The sequence below is a fragment of the Camelina sativa genome, chromosome 16, assembly GCF_030686135.1.
Source record: "Camelina sativa cultivar CO46 ecotype springtype chromosome 16, ASM3068613v1".
Classification (NCBI taxonomy): Eukaryota; Viridiplantae; Streptophyta; class Magnoliopsida; order Brassicales; family Brassicaceae; genus Camelina; species Camelina sativa.
In genome coordinates, this window is record NC_141895.1 from 29,052,608 (window position 1) to 29,071,858 (window position 19,251).

At 35.6% G+C, this 19,251-nt stretch overlaps 3 protein-coding genes and 1 pseudogene across 4 annotated transcripts; 2 read left to right on the top strand and 2 right to left on the bottom strand.

The window, feature by feature from the left end:
- Nucleotides 1-4,701: 4,701 nt before the first annotated feature.
- On the bottom strand, nucleotides 4,702-5,735 carry LOC104752674 (pentatricopeptide repeat-containing protein At2g27800, mitochondrial-like). The gene is made up of 3 exons (XM_010474869.3): nucleotides 5,498-5,735; nucleotides 5,279-5,379; nucleotides 4,702-5,009 (listed from the first exon to the last, which is right to left on the bottom strand). Exons 1-3 carry the CDS (start codon nucleotides 5,659-5,661, stop codon nucleotides 4,978-4,980), a joined length of 297 nt encoding a protein of 98 aa, XP_010473171.2. The 5' UTR covers nucleotides 5,662-5,735; the 3' UTR covers nucleotides 4,702-4,977.
- A 177-nt stretch (nucleotides 5,736-5,912) lies between these two features.
- Nucleotides 5,913-10,067, bottom strand: LOC104752676 (pentatricopeptide repeat-containing protein At2g27800, mitochondrial-like; annotated as a pseudogene). The gene is made up of 13 exons (XR_015584410.1): nucleotides 9,799-10,067; nucleotides 9,611-9,678; nucleotides 9,211-9,510; nucleotides 8,875-9,111; nucleotides 8,399-8,751; nucleotides 7,926-7,966; nucleotides 7,745-7,828; nucleotides 7,565-7,645; nucleotides 7,047-7,174; nucleotides 6,596-6,677; nucleotides 6,440-6,503; nucleotides 6,269-6,331; nucleotides 5,913-6,168 (listed from the first exon to the last, which is right to left on the bottom strand). The product of XR_015584410.1 is annotated as a pentatricopeptide repeat-containing protein At2g27800, mitochondrial-like (transcript).
- Nucleotides 10,068-10,911: 844 nt separating this feature from the next.
- LOC104752677 (nucleobase-ascorbate transporter 12) lies at nucleotides 10,912-15,560 on the top strand. The gene is made up of 10 exons (XM_010474877.3): nucleotides 10,912-11,940; nucleotides 12,180-12,277; nucleotides 12,369-12,542; nucleotides 13,022-13,122; nucleotides 13,268-13,403; nucleotides 13,565-13,615; nucleotides 13,792-14,079; nucleotides 14,250-14,484; nucleotides 14,669-14,955; nucleotides 15,045-15,560. The coding sequence occupies exons 1-10, from the start codon at nucleotides 11,376-11,378 to the stop codon at nucleotides 15,264-15,266; spliced, it is 2,157 nt and encodes a 718-aa protein (XP_010473179.2). The 5' UTR covers nucleotides 10,912-11,375; the 3' UTR covers nucleotides 15,267-15,560.
- Nucleotides 15,561-15,847: 287 nt separating this feature from the next.
- On the top strand, nucleotides 15,848-17,712 carry LOC104752678 (arogenate dehydratase 3, chloroplastic). The gene has a single exon (XM_010474878.2). The coding sequence runs from the start codon at nucleotides 16,295-16,297 to the stop codon at nucleotides 17,537-17,539; it is 1,245 nt and encodes a 414-aa protein (XP_010473180.2). The 5' UTR covers nucleotides 15,848-16,294; the 3' UTR covers nucleotides 17,540-17,712.
- The last annotated feature ends 1,539 nt before the right edge of the window (nucleotides 17,713-19,251 follow it).

Sequence of the window (19,251 nt, forward strand, 5' to 3'; positions counted from 1 at the left end):
TAATACAAACTATTCGGAATCAAGTCTGACAAATGCATGTACTTTGTCTTTTTCTTTCTTTATATAAAAAAACGTTTTCCCATACTTAATATTAAATCAAAATGTTCTCTATTGTTCTTGGAGTAGTTAACTGCTGGGAAAGTTCTTAATTACGTGATTATGTGGGCAAGTCAAGTTTGTCTACAAGCCGTTGACCTAGTAAATTAAGAGGATGATTTGTCATTTGTATATTTTGACATTCATAACGAAATTAGTGAATATACATACAAAATATATTCAATTGGTATAGATGCAGTGAAGAGAACTTACATTAAATTGGGAGAGGTCAATGCTATATTGGGTTCATAAAACTTCAAAAACAAATTAAAAAAATCATGTGGCTGCCTGTGGTATATGAAGGTACGTCGAAATCAATTCCATTCCATGAGTCTATTCTCCTATACTGTCTTTTTTTTGTAGTACACTAGCATTGGAGTGGTGCAAGACTTTTTACATACTAAGTATTATAATATATATATATATATATATATATATATATATATATAACTTTGGTGTACAAAAATGATGAAACAAAGCTTGCCATGTAATGATAATCATAAACAAAATCGATTAACAATGCCAAATGTCAGCGTCACTTACCAAAAATCCAGTAAGAATGTAAGATGAATGACCAAATTAAATGGGTATATGATGGGCATATTTTCACAAGTTGAAAACATATTTATAGATATATGACAGAATAATAATTTTTGATATTTTCCATTCTAGTCTCAGCTAATCTTTTATACATTAAAAATTGGAGCATAGTACTACATTTATATTACTGAAAGAGATTGGAAAAAAAAAAAGAACCAGTGACCAAAACATATAGCCTAGTAGTTTCTGACTTGTGCTAGTCTCGTCATAACATTACCACGTTGAATAAGTTTTTGCCATTCATGATCTCAATCGATTTCGATTGTGGTTTGAATTTTCTTAGAAAGTGGACATGAAAGAGTTTATATAATCTACGGCAAATGGATATGAATATTGACTCAGTGGATATGAACATTGAAAGACAATTGTGAAATGAATTGGGAACATCGACAGCAAACCCTACAATATACAAGCATTTTCTTTGCAAGGTCCCCTATCCACTTGTGTGAGAGTCTTGTGTTTAGTGTCCCACAAAGGAACCATCATTTAATTCAGAACTACAATATACAAGCATTCTCATTCTATCATATTATTGTAACTTAAGTTACTAATTAATATCATAATCGTAGTCACAATAATTCATATTACAAAATGTAGCCATATGTGTTATCCGGTAACATTGTAAACACTATATAAGCTTAAGCTCAGTGGTCCATACGTTATGCTCTTTCCGTCTCAAAATATAAGATAAAGTAAAGACACACAGATTATTAAATAAATACTTTAAAAATGTTCAACTAATCATAATATAAAATATTAAAATCTAAAAATTACATAAAAATGTAAAAATATTTTATATTATGAAATATTTTTTTTTCTCTAAAAACATCTTATATCATGAAACAAAGATAATATGATATAAATAATAATAAAGTAAAAATGTTAACTCATAACATCTAGTAAAAACTTTTTACATGAACCTTTTAGTTAAGATATATATATATATATATATTTACTGATTCATGCGTTCGCTAGAAAAAAAAAATAATTTTATGAAAATATGGATATAAATGAAGAAAGGAAAAAAAAAATCGAAATATATTGGAAGATTAAATATGAACAATCATATATCAAAAGAAAATAAAAAATGGACACTCGTGCAACGAGTTGTTATCCAAAATGTGTATTGTAGATTAGCGTGAAAGAGAAGTGTTCGAACTTCGAACTGTATTATCGATGGTCCGAATCATTTTTTCTGCCCTACAATTTTTCTGTCAGGTCATGAGGGCATGCATGAAAATTATTTCTTGACAGGCGAAGGAATCATAGAATTTAGAGTTGTGCTCGCCATCGTTATTGCACCGGCGTGATTTTCATAAATAAATAACAATAATAATAATATTTTCCTGGAACCATCAATCAGCTTATGAACAGAAATGAATTATTTTAGGTGTTTGGAATGGAATAAATTTAAGTGTTCTAAACTCTTGTAATCGTTTCGTGAATAATAAGTTAAATATTTTACTCTTAAGCTTTATTCATTGTTTTTTTGTTTACATGGTTTTTGACCCACTCAAGCTAGTTGTAGATGAACTAACTTGTGGAATCGAATTAAATGATCCGTTAAAGCGGATTAAGAGAATGGTTTAGACGTATGTAACGAAGGATGAAACACCGCTAGTTAATGAAAGTGCTTAGATGAAGAAGTGGATAAATTGTTCAAGTGTGTGTGTTTGTGTTGTATCATTGTCTATGTGGTAAAATTGTCGAATCTTTTGATGAGAAAACGTGTTTAGTTGCTTCTGTTATATGATTACTGTCTTTTTAATAATTATAATAGAGAAACAAGATTGGTGACTATTAAAGAATCAATATAAACAATGTTTTGATCAACTTCGCTCAAAAAGAGATAAACGAAATAATTTGTATAGTATTTTCGTTAATTGGTTCCATTGTTTGGTGCGTATAGATCTATTGACCATCCCTACAAGTTGTATTTTTACCAGACAACATTGGTCGAACCATGTGCTAGATTGCATGATCAATTGGTTTATTGGTGTTTTGGGAGTTATGAATTGAAGCGATCGTATTATTTTGTTTTATTGTTAGAAACAAAAACTTCCTTTAAAATTTTAAACTATTATTGGCAAGACTGTTAAGGTTTGCAAAGTTTAAACATTTGATGACAACAAAGAGGCCATGAAACACAAGAAAATAACAATCAAACTCCCTAACCGTAAGTAAGAATATAGTTTTTTCTCAATTATATTCTTTAATATCTTGTTACTCATATAGTCATATGTTAAAATTTACGTACGTTCAAAATTTACTTTCAAATGTGATTTCCTTGTGTTTGATGACCTCTTCTTTTGTTCGTAAAATGAATCACATCTGAAAGTAAAGACAATACGACAAATTTAGTATGAAAATAAGCTGGGGTCAGGTTAAAAATCTCTCTTCTTCTTTTCCAAAAAAAGAAAGAAAGAAAAAAACAAAGAGAGAGTACGTGAAGGGATCATAGAACCATGGCCTTGATCAACGGCGTCGTTTATGGATAATGTCAAAAGCAAACTTTGTTTACATTACATAAGCTGAATTTGAGGTACAAATTGGGAGGATTTTTGATTTCTTATATGTTTGCTTTGTTGTCATTAGTCGCATCTGTACAACTAACTTAGAGATTAATTAGGAGCAGTTAATCACTACAAAAGAAGAGCACTAGTGTCTTAGTAAGACTTAGGAAAATATATCAAAACTGATGATTTGTTTATTTGCGAGACATGTGTGCGTTATGAGAAAATAGATTTGTAGGTTTTGTTGAAAGTTTGTTAGCTGATCACTTTCTCATGAGACAAAGTTGACATTACGAAAACTAATATACAAAGTGGTTTTGTCAAAATCTTTTTCAATATATATTTAGGTCGGAAACACGAAGTTTGGTAGGAAGCACTTCACAGACACACCCACATGAAAATTTACAATTTTCAGATTTTTGTATTTTTCCTTCTAATTAACAACTGTTTATTTCTATAACCAGTGCAAACGTAAGAAGAATTTACAAAAAAATATATTTTAGAGAAACTCCAAGTCTTTTTTTTGTTTTTTTTTGCTTCAGAATTGTTAGTTTTTTTTTTTAAGTGAACGCAATCACAAACGTAAAAATTTTGTGTGAAATAATCTAAGGCATATAGGTCTAAAACACTAATATCTTGGCCGACGTGGAAAATAGAAAAGGGAAAGCTGTGTTCTTTGGCTTGGTATGTGAAAAAAATGGGCAACAAAAAGGGAAAACGAACTGAAGTGCTTTATTGAAAACCACATGGTGGCAAGAAAGCTAAACAATGATCATTACAAAGACTCTTCTTCTTGTTTTGGTATCAAATTGGGTCCCCGAGAGAAAACTTCCATATTAATTTTGTGGAAGACTCATACCAAAACTAGAGCCTGCAAAATGCAAATCATCATCATTGTATGTAGTTTGTTACTTTCTGCAACAACCCATACGAATATACCCACTTTCGTGTCTTAAGGAACGCTTTTGTGTGGTAATATGGCTGGTTTCAAGTCTCTCTCAACAAATCAATAACGAAATCTCTCTATTTATGCCTACTTGGAAGAGAGATGAAGCCAAGAATATATCGAGTTCTTCTCATTGACAAACCAAATAAACGATACACGCAATGACACGATACACGCAACACAATCACAAGAGTCACTCGAGTAAAATAAACTTACGAGGTTTTCCATCAAGACAGAACAGAAATCACAGTTTATATCCTAAATACGTTCATGGGTTAGAGACTAACAGAGCAAATTAGTACCACCAAAGTCAGCTATTTTTCACAATACAATATATAAAGCCAAGAACACATGTTTTATGACATGGATTCTACTAGGAGATTGTTCTTGATTCAGAGTCTCTATGCAGATACTTCATAACAAGTAAGTGCATAGATGTGCAGAGGCTTATCACTTTATTTGAGTCAAAAAAAATAAAGGCCATGGAACATACATAAAGATCTCATCCCGTGCAAACGAGCTTATTTTCTAATAAACAAGAGTAGATGAATCCGGGAGAACTTATCCTACATTCTGACAATAACTATGGTCGAATCATCATCATTTGATTAAAAAGATACAAACCCAAGTAACACTAAATGGCAGTAATAACTTCTGCCAAAAAAAATGTATGAAAGAAAGTTCAATCTAAAAAATGAGAGATTGCAAAGACAGTTGACAGATGTAACTTAAGAACCTGACTTTCCCTGAAAACGTTGAACTTAGCGCAAAACAATCACCTCACCAGGATGTTAAGCCATCCATCTACTTCAAGTGCTGGTACTAGATGGGACTGAGATAGTTGGCAAATCTACCTGTTAATCAACGATTTTGAAAAGTTGTTATTTCCTTCCAGGGCTAACAATTCCATACCAAAGTTCACGGGATGCTAAAGACGCATATGCGATTGTTTCAGTGATCTAAACTACATCCTAAAAAAACTCAAAATCACCAAACACAGCCACATTTACAACTTCTTTTTTTTGACAAAGTGTTACTACAGAGATTTGATTAACATGAACCCAAAAACTGAAACTAATCCAACACAATTAACCAATCCAAAAGCAGGTTTTGGTATCCTTACCTTCAGGAGAAGTGACATCAGAGGGGAGTTTCGAAACAAGACAAGCAGCAGCAACAAGACTGTGAAATGGTTGCTGTGTGCTTAGCTCTCGCCGAAGAAACCTTTTCAGATTCAAAAAATCCAAAATCCAAAATTTCAATCAAGGGCACCATTTAAATCAACAACACCTAACACAAAACAAGCAGATTCACATCGAGAGGCATCGAATTATATATATACCTGGGAACAGAACCTTCGATTCGTGAAGAAGTGTTGAAGCGCGGGGAAGTGAAACTAGGGTTTGGGACTGAGGAGGGTTTAGCTCTAGCTGAGATCAATCTTCGTGCAGTAGCGTTTCTGAAGATGGATCTCATTGACGTCGTCGACCTAGATGCTGCAGCCATTTCTTCTCCGCTTGCTCCTTTCTTCAACTTGCTTCCTTCTGCAAAGTCCCCAAAACCTTCGTAAACCCTCCATCAACTCGATGCGCCGGTTCGAGTAAACCGTGTAAATCAAACCGGATATTTTCCGGTTTGGGGACAAAATCGACTTATAGCCTTGGTTTGTTTGAACCGTCTGATTCGAAAAAATATATCAATTTGAAACCAAAATCATTACGAATTAGTTTGGTACAATTTTGGTTTAGATGGTTTGATGATTTGGAAGTTGGATCACGATAGGCACAGATTACAATATTCACAATTACTATCTTTGGTAGAACACTATCATGACCAAAGTAAGTTACGAATACTTTCTTTTAAAATTAGCTGAGCAATCCCAAGAAACAGATACGATGACAAACAAAAATTGAGTTAGATCCTTCTTCGGTTATCGACTCGTGTTCTCTTGAGGTCAGGTTGTGGTGTTTGGCTGCTCGGTTGTAACCTCTTTTGGTTACCACTTTCGTCAATCTGTTTTACAATGTGACAACAGTGAGGTAATGTTTTTAGTCGAGAGTCAAAAAAAAATCTAGAGTTAACTTGTAAAATGCAAACTTAATAGGTTCTTTACCTTATTGAGTTTCTCCCTGACGGTATTAACTGTTTGATTCATTGAAGATGATGCAAAATACTCCTACATATCCCAATTAAAACTTTATCAGACCAAGATGACCCAGATATCTACAATGTTTTATGGCACGATTGTTCAAGTGAGCAGAATTCAAACACATAAAACACAGACCTGGTTAGAAGAAACTCGAGAAACAGGAGCATTTCTTCTATGGAATTGGTAATCCAACTCTCTCCTAATGACAAAAAGAAGAAGCAATCTTATGCACTAACTCGATGTGTTTATTCGATACATAGAATAGACCAAGTAAACCTTCTTGTTTTTTACCTTTGTGGGGAGAAATTGTCCGTTTGTGTCAAAGCTGGTCCACCTAATTTTGTAACTTGAGAGGTGCTCTTTTCTTTCTGGGCTGTTCACAAGATGAAAACCATATTTAACTTGTGGAAATGGTCTTAACAGTATATATTATTATCCCCTTTGACATTAACCCTTTCAGTGCTTTTCTAACCCCAAAAACTTTACTAATTCAATGCTATAAGCAACATGTTAGCTTTATCAACAATTCAACATGTGAATGTGTGTTACCTGCTATAAAAATTCAAGGTTATGGTTTTTAGGGTCCACTATAAGTACAATGATTATCTCACATGCCACAGGAATAATTGACAGACACAAACCCTTTCCAATTTCTACAATGATAAAATCTTTCTTGTTGTTGCAAGAAGACTTAATTGACAGTAAAATTAGTTGAAGTGGAAAATGGAAATAGAAAACTTACGGTTCAGTCTAGCAAGCACTTCTTTCCTCCTGGTTTCTAACTTATCCTTTGTGTCATTGAGGCTCTCAAATTGAGGAGCATATGAAATTTGGAGGCGATTACCCAAGAAAGCTGATTCATCCAATTTCCTCTTTGCAAATCTATCAAACAAACAACAAATCTTTAATATATAAAAACTTCTCCCTGTAGGAACCAAAAGTGGTAAAATAGCAACACACACAACTTAGGCAGATGAACAAATATGACAGTTTTATCCTAAGGAACTAAAATATGGATTTTACATCTACACGAATTAACATTAGCCAAATGTGGTGTTACATCTACACGAATTAACATCACAACTGAACCTACTTAGCCATCTTTTTCTTTCTATCGAAACATAAGAATATCTAAGCCACAACAAACTTGTTCATTCTCGTATAACAACTGAAAGAACAGTAGATTATATATGAATATATAGCCAAATAGGAATCTCAGTAATGCCAAGTTGTTCATCAAAGAGAACGAACAATCGAAACCTAGCATTAGTGATGAGACGAAACTTGATCCAATAGACATCCGTGAACTCCTCACAGTCTTCTGCATCCATAGGTTTACTTCTACACGAATCAACATTAGGCAAATGAAAGAACCAAATCAAATAACAATATCATAGTCCATAAGAAACAATGGGATAAGAGGGCAAGAGCACTACTCACTCTTCAACCTCTCCATAAGTCATAAATAATCTCATGAGATCATCACCACAACCCAACGCTGGGACATTACGTACTATCAAGTATCTGATAAACCCAACAACAACAAAAAGTTCAAAAATTTCAATAAATTAAACCAGACAAAAAGCAAGAAGAACAAATTTAATTTGAGTAAAAAATTCACCTTGATTCATCGCATACTGTATAAACCCTAACAGCTGGGGACTCATCTTTGTATCGACCCATTCTTCTGCAAAGGGACACGATTCAGTCCGTAATCAAAGAAATTGATACTAATTACAATCAAATTGTGACTAAATTGAATGAAACTTTTACTGTTCTTTACAGTAATCAACAAGGAGATCGAAAAAGGTAGTAACTTTAATTGCTCGATACCTGAGTAAATTCACAAATCGATCTCAGCAAAGCTGAACAAAAAAAATTCAAAATCCCAAACCCTAATTTCAGATATTCAAAATCAAAAGATTAGAACCGAAATAGTGCAGTGAAAACGACGTCGGCTAATCAGAATGGAAAATAAAAGAAAGTAACCCCAACGATTATTTTGTACACGAAAATACATTAAAATAAATGCGTATTCAATCATAGAGGACAAAATGCTCGACAAAAAGTTCACCGAGATAACAAGTTTACAACAAAGTGACAAACTAAAAACACCATTTTGTACAGCTTCTACATATCCTTGTGAAGAACTGTCACAAGCTTCTCATACGAATCTCTATCCACAAGCTTTTTATCCCGCAACATCTCCAACAGTCCTGTCGCTTCATTATACTTCCCATTCCTACAACTCTCATCAACAAGTGTTCTATACGTGATAAAATCAACCAAACGACCATTCTCAATCATCTCCCACAAACAATTCACAGCATCATCGATCTCACCGCTAAGCGCAAGAGCACTAACCAGAGAGTTATAAGACTTGCCATTTGGAACAAAACCTTTTCCTTTCATCTCATTAAACAGTTCTCTAGCATTAATGGTCCTACCTTGCGCACATAACCCATGTATTAGATAATCATAAGTAAACGAGTTCGGCTGGCAACTGTAAACCACACTCATCTGGTGAAATATCCTAAGAGCATCATTGACGTGAAGCGAAAGCACGTAACCTTTAACCAAACAGTTCAAAGCGAATACGTCTGGTTCAATCCCGCTATCCACCATTTGTCGAAACAAAGATCTCACCGTCTCCATGTACATGTGACTAGTGTAAGAATTGTTACCTCTACCCAACAAGGCTTTGAAGAGGATATGATACGTTCTAATCGTTGGTCTACATTCCAAGTTCTTGCTAGTCACCATGTGTCTGAATATATTCACCGCCCGGATCAACTTCCCGGCTTTGGTGAAATAGAAGATGATCGAATTGTACAAATTCTCGTTCCCAATGTGACGAACCGAGAGTACCTGGTTCACAATATCATCCATTTCTTTGTACATTTTCGCAGCTCCGAGCTTCCTAATCGCGATGTGGTAAGAGCAATTCTCATGCTTGAATCTTGGCTGCTGCGATGCCCAGTTAAAGAGATGGAAACACATAAACGGGTCTTCTTCAAGAGTGATAGCATCGGTTAGCTCTTCAGGGGTAAATCTTGGTGGAAGCTTCGAAACCGTTTCTTGAAACTTTGATTCGTTAAGGACCGGTTTCATACTCGATTTCTTTCTATTGCTGATCCTCCTTCTAAGCGAACGTGTTGGGATTGAAGTTGAGTATTGTATATACATAGAAACAGATGATGATCGACCTAACACTTTGATTCCAAGAGTCCCAATTAGAACACATTTTGCAGAGTTTATGAAACCATTTCGATGATATCATTACTAGATACAGAGAAACACAAGTACCTTGACTAGTTGAAACAATGACACCAAAATAAAATCTTCGATGAATGCTCAGTTCTTGCGGAAGAAAACTTCTGGGTTCGAATCAAAATCGTAACTTTTCATCAGAGTAAGATAAACCCACAAGAAATTTCCAAAATTTATCAAGAACATCATCACAAACGTTGATTCAAGGAAGATGGTGAAATTACCTTAAAACAGAACCTTCGATTCGAGACTGACGAAGAGAGGAGCAAGTGTAGAAGCGAGACGAAGTGGAATTAGGGTTTGGGAGAGACAGACTAGCTCTGGGTGAGATCAAAACTCGTGCTTTAATGGTTCTGAAGATGGGGCCCAGAAATGTAGACCTAGTTAGAACCATTTTTGATTCGACTGCTTCGTTCTGCAAAATCCTCGAAACCTCAAAACCTCAAACTTTCCAAGGGACTGAAGAAGACGGTTCAATAAACCGTAGAAACTAAACCGGGATTGATTGTTCGTAACCGGAGTCACGAGGCGAGGGAGGACACGTATGAAAGAAGAGGGAGGCCAAATTGGAGAGTTACGTAATTTGATTTATGTATTTTTTTTAGTTAAAATAATCTATTAATTCCTTTTGAGTGGTTTCATGATATATATATGTTTAGTGGTTTCATGATATATATATATATATATATATATATATATATATATATTTATCAATTTTATACAAATCGTTTAAAATATTAGATACACAGACTAATACAATAGAATTTTTTTTACAAATCCACTAAACATATATATATCATGAAACCACTCAACAATTTTAGTCCATTCAGCCTCTTTGAAATTCGTTTTAAAGCTTATGCAAACAAAATTTAAAGAACAAAGTAAAGTGTAATGTGTTAAATATATTATTTTGCTATTGTACAATAATTAATCATTTTGCAATATTTTAAGGTGAACGACCAAAGTGTACAATTTTTTCAATTTGGCTATAATTGAATAACTTTTCTAAATGGCTTCAACAGATTTTCAACTAATACAATGAGAAAAAAAAATATTTATTATAGATTATATTTTCAATTTTTCGTCCCAACTTTTTTTGATCAATCTAATTTGATTTCGTATTAGTTAAAATTTTAATCACGATAAATTTAAGGATATACATAATCACCACAACTAGATTTAAAAATCCATATTTCTAAAGTGTTCAAAATTACTTAAATTTTCAACAATTTGCTATCGAACAGAATCCTTTATTACTAAGATTTCTCTTAGGGTATAAAATATTATCAAGTTCATGCCCAAATATTATTAAGTTTACTAAGTTTTTATTTTAATCCGTATTAAATCATCATACAATTTGGATCTTTATGATCTTTCAGTAATACTCTTTTCCTTCCTAACCATATATAAAATCCGCTATTGATTTATGACATCACACGATTATTTCAGACATAAACTTAAAAAACACATAACAGAAACTAAAAAAAAAAGTTGAAATGTTAAAATCTTATGTTAGATCAGATTTTATTATCAATCCAAAAAAAAAAAGAAGTTAGATTTATTTCACATTCACTGTTACTTAACTTCTTCCATAGAACATCTCACCACCCTCTCTCATACACAACTGTACTCTCTCTGGCTGATTTGGAAGAAAACCCTAATTCCCAATTTTTTTTTTGTCGTTTTCCTTCCTTCACTTGACTTCTCCGGCGAGTAGATTTTTTTTTTGGTTTTGTAGATCTAAGAAAAAAAGTTTTCATCTTTCACTATGCAATACTGAGAAAAAAACCCACTAGGAAAAATGTCAAGCTCCGACCCGAAACCCGGAGGCAAACCGGGTCAATGGCCACCAGCTCCAGAGTCAGCCGCAATGCCACCGTCTTCTTGGGCTAAAAAAACCGGATTCCGTCCCAAATTCTCCGGCGAGACTACCGCCGCCACTGATTCCGGTCAGCTCTCATTACCGGTTAGAGCTAGACAACAAGAGACCCAACCGGATCTTGAAGCTGGTCATCAAGCCAGGCTACGTCCTCCTCCTGTCTCCGCCGTAACTAACGGTGAGACTGATAAAGATAAGAAAGAGAAGCCACCACCACCAACAACAACAACAATACCGCCACCACAACCACCTCCTGGTTCTGTTGCTGTTCCTCCGGTTAAGGATCAGCCGGTTAAGAGAAGGAGAGATTCCGATGGAGTTGTTGCAAGATCAAATGGACCTGATGTAGCTAATGGGTCAGGTGACCCGGTTAGAAGACCGGGTCGTATTGAAGAGACAGTTGAGGTTTTGCCTCAGAGTATGGATGATGATTTAGTGGCTAGAAACTTGCATATGAAGTATGGTCTTAGAGATACTCCTGGACTTGGTGAGATTTAAGTACTTTGTTAATTGTTATTGATTTGATTCTCCTGATTGTGACCTTATATATAATTGGTAGTTAATATATATTTTTATTTAGGTAGATTCCATTTATGTATATCTTAATTCAATTGTTTGATGTCAGATAGTGACTCAAGTTTTTGTGGATCTTTTAAAGTTTCTTACTTTAATTGCTATTTTTTTATATTGCGTGTGGCTAATGATGATTGTGTGTGTGTGTTTCAGTTCCAATTGGGTTCTATGGTTTGCAGCATTACCTTTCAATGCTAGGCTCATTGATTCTGGTTCCACTGGTTATTGTTCCTGCAATGGGAGGTTCACATGTAAGTTTGATTCTTTTGGACCCTCCACTTTGATCAATGTGGATCTCATTTCATTGTCATCTTTTTGAACCATCTGCTTTTGGGGTTATAGGAGGACATTGCAAATGTTGTTTCGACTGTACTTTTTGTCTGTGGTATCACTACACTGTTGCATACTTCATTTGGGTCGAGGCTTCCTTTGATCCAAGGTCCTTCCTTTGTTTTTCTGGCTCCGGCTCTGGCCATTATTAACTCCCCGGAGTTTCAAGGCTTGAATGGAAATAATGTAAGTTGGAAAACCAAAAACCTCTTTTGATATAAATCTCTAATGCTAATCATTTGGTTCCTCTAAGGCTACGGTCTTACCATCCGATTGTAATTGTTATTCAGATTGTGGCCTCATGTTTAAATGAAATCATAGACTGCTCTTTAATTTTGACAATTTGTTTGGGTTTCTAGTGTAAAAATCATGCTAAAATAGACCGTCAGAGCTCTCCTTAGATTTTTATGAGATAGCTTATTTAGCCAGGAATACTGAATCCCTCATTAGGAAGAAATCTGCACTAGGCACAAGTTGATGGAAAACAAATTTTCTTACTCTGGGGATATGATTATGCTTATGTGTTTGTTTATAGCATTGATGTACTCAATGGAAGTGATGGTTTGTGAATTAGTTCTGGCTTGTCGTCTTTTCTTTAGTGAGAATTAGACTGTCTTGTACAAAGAATGTGACATCAAGTATTGTGTTTTTGGTTAATACGGTAGAACTTCAAGCATATCATGAGAGAGCTGCAAGGTGCAATTATAATTGGTTCAGCTTTTCAAGCAGTGCTTGGATACAGTGGTTTAATGTCGCTGATTTTGAGGTACACATCTCTTCATTTGTCCAAAGCTGACACCTTCCAGATATATATCAAGCATTAGTTATTATTTCCAATTTGGTGTTTTGTCTACGCATGGTGGTTGTGGCTTTTTTCTGGTGCTGTATTAAATTGTATTCATACTGTATAGGTTGGTCAATCCAGTAGTTGTTGCTCCAACGATTGCTGCAGTTGGACTCTCGTTTTACAGCTATGGTTTTCCGCTTGTTGGTAAATGTCTTGAGATCGGTGTAGTGCAGATCCTACTTGTGATCATCTTTGCTCTTGTAAGTTTAGTGAAGTTTACATTTAACCGTCCTCTTGGCAAATGAAGTTTCTTTGGATGCTAGTTTTAAATTTGACTTTTCTTCTTGAAGTTATGTTAAACTTATTATATCCCATCAGGTTCATGTTAACACAATTTGATATTTTACAAATTTTGCTGCAGTACCTACGGAAAATCTCTGTTTTAAGCCATCGTATTTTCCTTATTTATGCGGTGAGTAAATTCATGTCTGCTTCTTCCTTATCTCTTTTGATAGATAGAAAGAGGAAGTAGTCTATTTATCTTTACTGCAATTGAATCAACTTAATTAGTGTGGTAATCATCTGGCACTTCCCACTCATCAAGTCTACATGTGATTTTGACTTACTCTTTTAGCTTCTTACTAACAGGTTCCATTGAGTCTTGCAATTACTTGGGCAGCTGCATTCCTTTTAACCGAAACAGGAGCTTACACTTACAAAGGTTGTGACCCGAACGTTCCTGTCTCAAATGTTGTATCAAGCCACTGCAGAAAATACATGACCAGAATGAAGTACTGTCGGGTTGATACTTCTCATGCGCTGAGTTCCGCCCCATGGTTTAGGTTTCCTTACCCTTTGCAATGGGGTGTTCCGATATTCAGCTGGAAAATGGCTTTTGTTATGTGTGTAGTCTCCATAATTGCTTCAGTAGATTCGGTTAGTGCTTCCTATCAACTAAAATTCAACCATCAAATTTATGTTTTGAAGTCCAAATGTTGCATTTTTCCTAATCAGTTCATGATACACTTTAATATGCATATATGTATTTGACTTTAATATACATTTTTCCTAATCAGTTCATGGTAATTTTTTATTTGACGGGGCAGGTTGGTTCGTACCATGCTTCTTCCCTATTAGTAGCATCGAGGCCTCCAACCCGTGGTGTTGTGAGTCGGGCAATCGGTCTTGAAGGTTTCACAAGTGTCTTAGCCGGTCTTTGGGGTACTGGTACTGGTTCAACCACTCTCACCGAAAACGTTCACACAATCGCTGTGACCAAAATGGGAAGCCGCAGAGTCGTTGAGTTAGGCGCATGTGTTTTAGTTATATTTTCCCTTGTTGGTAAGTAAGTGGCACTGCTTATTTATATTTGAAGTTTCAAAATTTCAATTTTATCAATATGACCTCTTTAGCAAATACAAGTAACTATAGTATACATCAATAAATGGATGTGAAAGTTGGCTCAACTGTTCAACAGTTCCCATTTTTCACTCACTTTGACTAAAAGAGTGTTTGATATCCTCAGGTAAAGTTGGAGGGTTTCTGGCATCAATTCCTCAAGTCATGGTTGCTTCTCTTCTTTGCTTTATGTGGGCGATGTTTACGGCATTAGGTCTTTCCAACTTACGTTATAGTGAAGCTGGAAGCTCGCGGAATATTATAATTGTTGGGTTAGCGTTGTTCTTTTCTCTCTCTGTCCCAGCTTACTTCCAGCAGTACGGCATCTCTCCAAACTCGAACCTCTCTGTTCCAAGTTATTACCAACCTTACATTGTCTCTTCTCATGGACCCTTCAAAAGCCAATACAAAGGGGTATATTACTCTGTGCCCTCACTTTTCACCTTCATCACTTTCACAGGACCTTCATTGTTCATATTTTTCTTGTGTATATTTGGTTGTAGTTGAACTATGTGATGAACACGCTCTTATCAATGAACATGGTGGTTGCGTTCATCATAGCTGTGATTTTGGACAACACGGTCCCTGGAAGCAAGCAAGAACGCGGAGTTTATGTTTGGTCGGATAGCGAGACTGCAACGAGAGAACCAGCTCTTGCTAAAGACTATGAGCTGCCGTTTAGGGTGGGGAGGTTTTTCAGATGGGTCAAATGGGTGGGCATTTAAGAAAAAAAAACACAGATGGTAAATATGTCAGATGAGAGATCCCTCTCTCTCTTTTTTTCTCCGCCTTCTCTGTTATTTTGATTAATTAGTCAGTCTCTCAATTTTTATAACTCGGTGAAGCGTTTTCTTGGGTCGCAAGTTTGTCTATTGGAGAGTTTTTTTTTTTTTTTGGTTGAAACAGAGAATATGGAAGTGATGATGTTGTTGTAAGTTATATAGATTATGATCAATGCTTTGTAACTAGAGAGTTATATTCTTTTAAGTTCTCAGTATATTTTTCCTTGTTAGGGTAAACTTATGATGAGTTTAAAGATTCGTTTTAAAGGAAGCCTGAGAGATAGGCTAAGGAGAATTTGGTGGGGGGAGTTACGTGTTGGACTTTGGAGAGTGTTGGTTACAACTTACAAACGGAAATGGTATAATAAGAATATCCCAATTATTGGAAGAGTTTGGTACCTAAAATACTAGAAAACAAAAGTAGATGGATGAGATCTAACCTTTCCTTTACTATTTTTATATGTACCATAAATATGTAATACAAATAAATAGGAGTGATAGTACAATTTCGAGTTGAATAATAAATAAATACACGTACTTTCTTTTTATCGTCTTAAAACTTTTATACCGTTTACAAAAGTTCGGATAAAATTTATATTCACAAATCATTTTAAATCATTTTTCAAAAAATAAAAATAAATTTCGTTCCCAAATACTCTGATTTTTTCATATATAAAATTGAAAAATCTATGAAATCGTTTGGGCTTATCCTATTTGGCCCACCATTACTTTATACATAGCAAAAAAAAAAAAAAAAAAAAAAACAAGAAACTCAAATAAAAGCATATGGTGGTAGGTGAAGTATGGTGAGAGGCACAAGAGCACTCCACGCTCTTCCTCTCTTCTCCCTATAACACTCTCTGCTCCCACACTTCGTCTTCTTCCCCCACACTCTATTTCTTAAGCAATTCATTTTTTTCACAATTTCATTTCCATAACCAAAATAAAACCTCATTAATAATAATAAAACAATGAGAACTCTCTTACCTTCTTCCCATACTCCGGCGACGATAACAACACCACAAACTCGGAGACGACGTCGCTTCTTCATACATTCCTCCGCTAAGAGATCTGACTCTTTCGCCAATGGTTCAAGAAGCTCCGATTGGCAAAGCTCCTGCGCTATTCTCTCCAGCAAAGTCAATTCTCAACAACAATCCGAATCCCTAATCCCCGCCGTCAACGGTTACAACTCCAGTTTGAATCTTGTACCATTCGATAACAACAACAACAACAAATCGATTCAATCGAAGACGAAGCCTCTTAGTATTACAGATCTGTCCCCAGCTCCGATGCACGGATCTAATCTCAGAGTCGCTTATCAAGGTGTTCCCGGAGCTTACTCCGAAGCCGCCGCTGGTAAAGCTTACCCTAACTGTCAAGCCATCCCTTGCGATCAATTCGAAGTCGCGTTTCAAGCCGTTGAGCTTTGGATCGCCGATCGCGCCGTTTTACCTGTCGAAAACTCCCTCGGCGGCTCGATTCATCGGAACTACGATCTTCTCCTCCGTCACCGTCTTCATATCGTCGGCGAAGTTCAGTTCCCCGTTCATCACTGTCTCTTGGCTCTTCCCGGTGTACGGAAAGAGTTTCTCACACGCGTTATCTCTCACCCTCAAGGACTAGCTCAGTGCGAACACACGCTGACCAAACTCGGTCTCAACGTCGCGCGAGAAGCCGTCGACGATACCGCCGGCGCCGCGGAGTTTATCGCCGCGAATAACGTACGTGACACGGCCGCGATCGCAAGCGCACGCGCGGCTGAGATCTACGGGTTGGAGATTTTGGAAGACGGGATCCAAGACGACGCGAGCAACGTCACGCGCTTTGTGATGTTGGCGCGTGAGCCGATCATACCGAGAACTGATCGGCCGTTTAAGACGAGCATAGTGTTCGCGCACGAGAAAGGCACGTGCGTTTTGTTTAAGGTTCTCTCGGCCTTTGCGTTTAGGAACATTAGTTTGACCAAGATTGAGTCTAGGCCGAACCATAATGTTCCGATTAGGCTAGTCGACGAGGCCAACGTTGGCACGGCTAAGCATTTCGAGTACATGTTTTATATCGATTTCGAGGCTTCGATGGCCGAGGCACGTGCTCAGAATGCTCTTGCTGAGGTTCAGGAGTTTACATCCTTCTTACGTGTTTTAGGGAGTTATCCCATGGATATGACTTCTTGGTCACCATCGTCCTCGTCGTCATCAACATTTTCATTGTGAAATTACTATAAATGATTCCATTGGGAATGTATATCGGAGGAGATGAAAGTAATTAACTTATACTACTATAAACTTGTTTTCGAAGAAAAATGAATTATTTAGTTCTCCAGTGACAATCTTTTTTGTATTTTTCTGTTTACATTATTATATTCATGAGTTTCGGTTGATTAAAAGTTTTGAGATGATTTGTCGTTCTCCGTAAAAATCTACCGCAACTCGTCAATTCGTGCAAATATTACTCTCGTTGGAAAATGATAATAGATGTAATTAGTCAACTGTTGCTAATACAGTTAATACGCATGTGTAGGATAAAAATTGACAATATGACATATTTTTGGCAGTCACATGTCAATTTTAATTTTACATTTTCCAATTCATCAAAAATAGTTGAGCTTACTCCTTAAAGCTTCTGCAAATTCCATCAATTATTTACAGCTTCAACTTGGTTAAGTCATAAGTAAGTGGGACTTGTGTTGTAATAAAAACAATATACACGTGGCAGGAAGAGAAAGTATAGATGGGCCCAAACGCCGACATAACTGAAAGATGCCGGAGATGTGACCAATCTCATCCTCCCCACTCAACTTGCTTCGTGGATTAGTCCCCTCAATAATTGCATTGTAGTGACATCGTTTGGGACAATTCTCTTTAAATGATTAGTAAATCAAACGATGAAGAATAATACATTAACAATTGCAACTAAACTTGACTTATCAGGACATAATAAAGCAAAAAAGAAAAGGATTAGGTCAATGCTCTTTGTGTGTGTGAATCCCGCATCTCCAATGTCATAGAGCATTACTCTTTGATTCTTTGAAGATGTCAAGACAAAGGTGGTGTTGCCGAAAAGGTGAGCCTTATGGTTGTTGATTGAGTTCACGCGGTCGGCGGATAAAACAAGGCTGTCAATCACCACACCATATTAAACAAAACTGTCTTAGGATAAAACGAATGAGAGATTATGGCAAAAAGAAAAACAAAAAACCGATATTAAATAATTTATATATATATATATAGTTAAACCAGCCAACGTGAGAACAAATGATTTAAAAAAATTAATTGTAAACAAAAAGAAGATCATTGTAAAAGAGTGCAAAAAAATTACAAATAAAAATTTACTTTTCTAAAAATAGAAAAGGAAATAAAGGTTAAATATTTAGGCCATGAATCTTTGACAGAGTTTAAGTGGTTTTCACTTTTCAGACTAAAGATTTTAGTTTTTTGATTTTCTAAATGTTTTGTAAAATTTTAGTGCTATTTGGATTATAGTTTTTGGTTCTTGAATTTTAGATTTTGGTTTACAATTTATAGTTTTTACTTTGGTATTTGATATTGATCGAAATCAATATATAAAACCCAAACTCTTCAGTTCTACTTTGTGCATGTATTAGTACTAATTATGGTACTTCAGATCTTTGGTTTTATAACATTTCTTTACAAAGCATCACCCGTTAATGTGCATTTCGATAATAGGTATTAGAACCAAACAAAAAAAATGGAAATCAAGCTTGAGTTGCTATCATCCGGGGAAGGCAACATCTCAAACAAACAGCCAAAAGGCCCAAACAAATGAAATAAAATTAAAACATTTTTCTGCTCAAAAATAAAATAAAAGATGACATTGTCTCGTAGCATATCACCATTATTACTCATATGCAAATTGGGGTGGACTCGTGGAAGGCTATCTATCAAATTTGTGCAGATAGCCACGT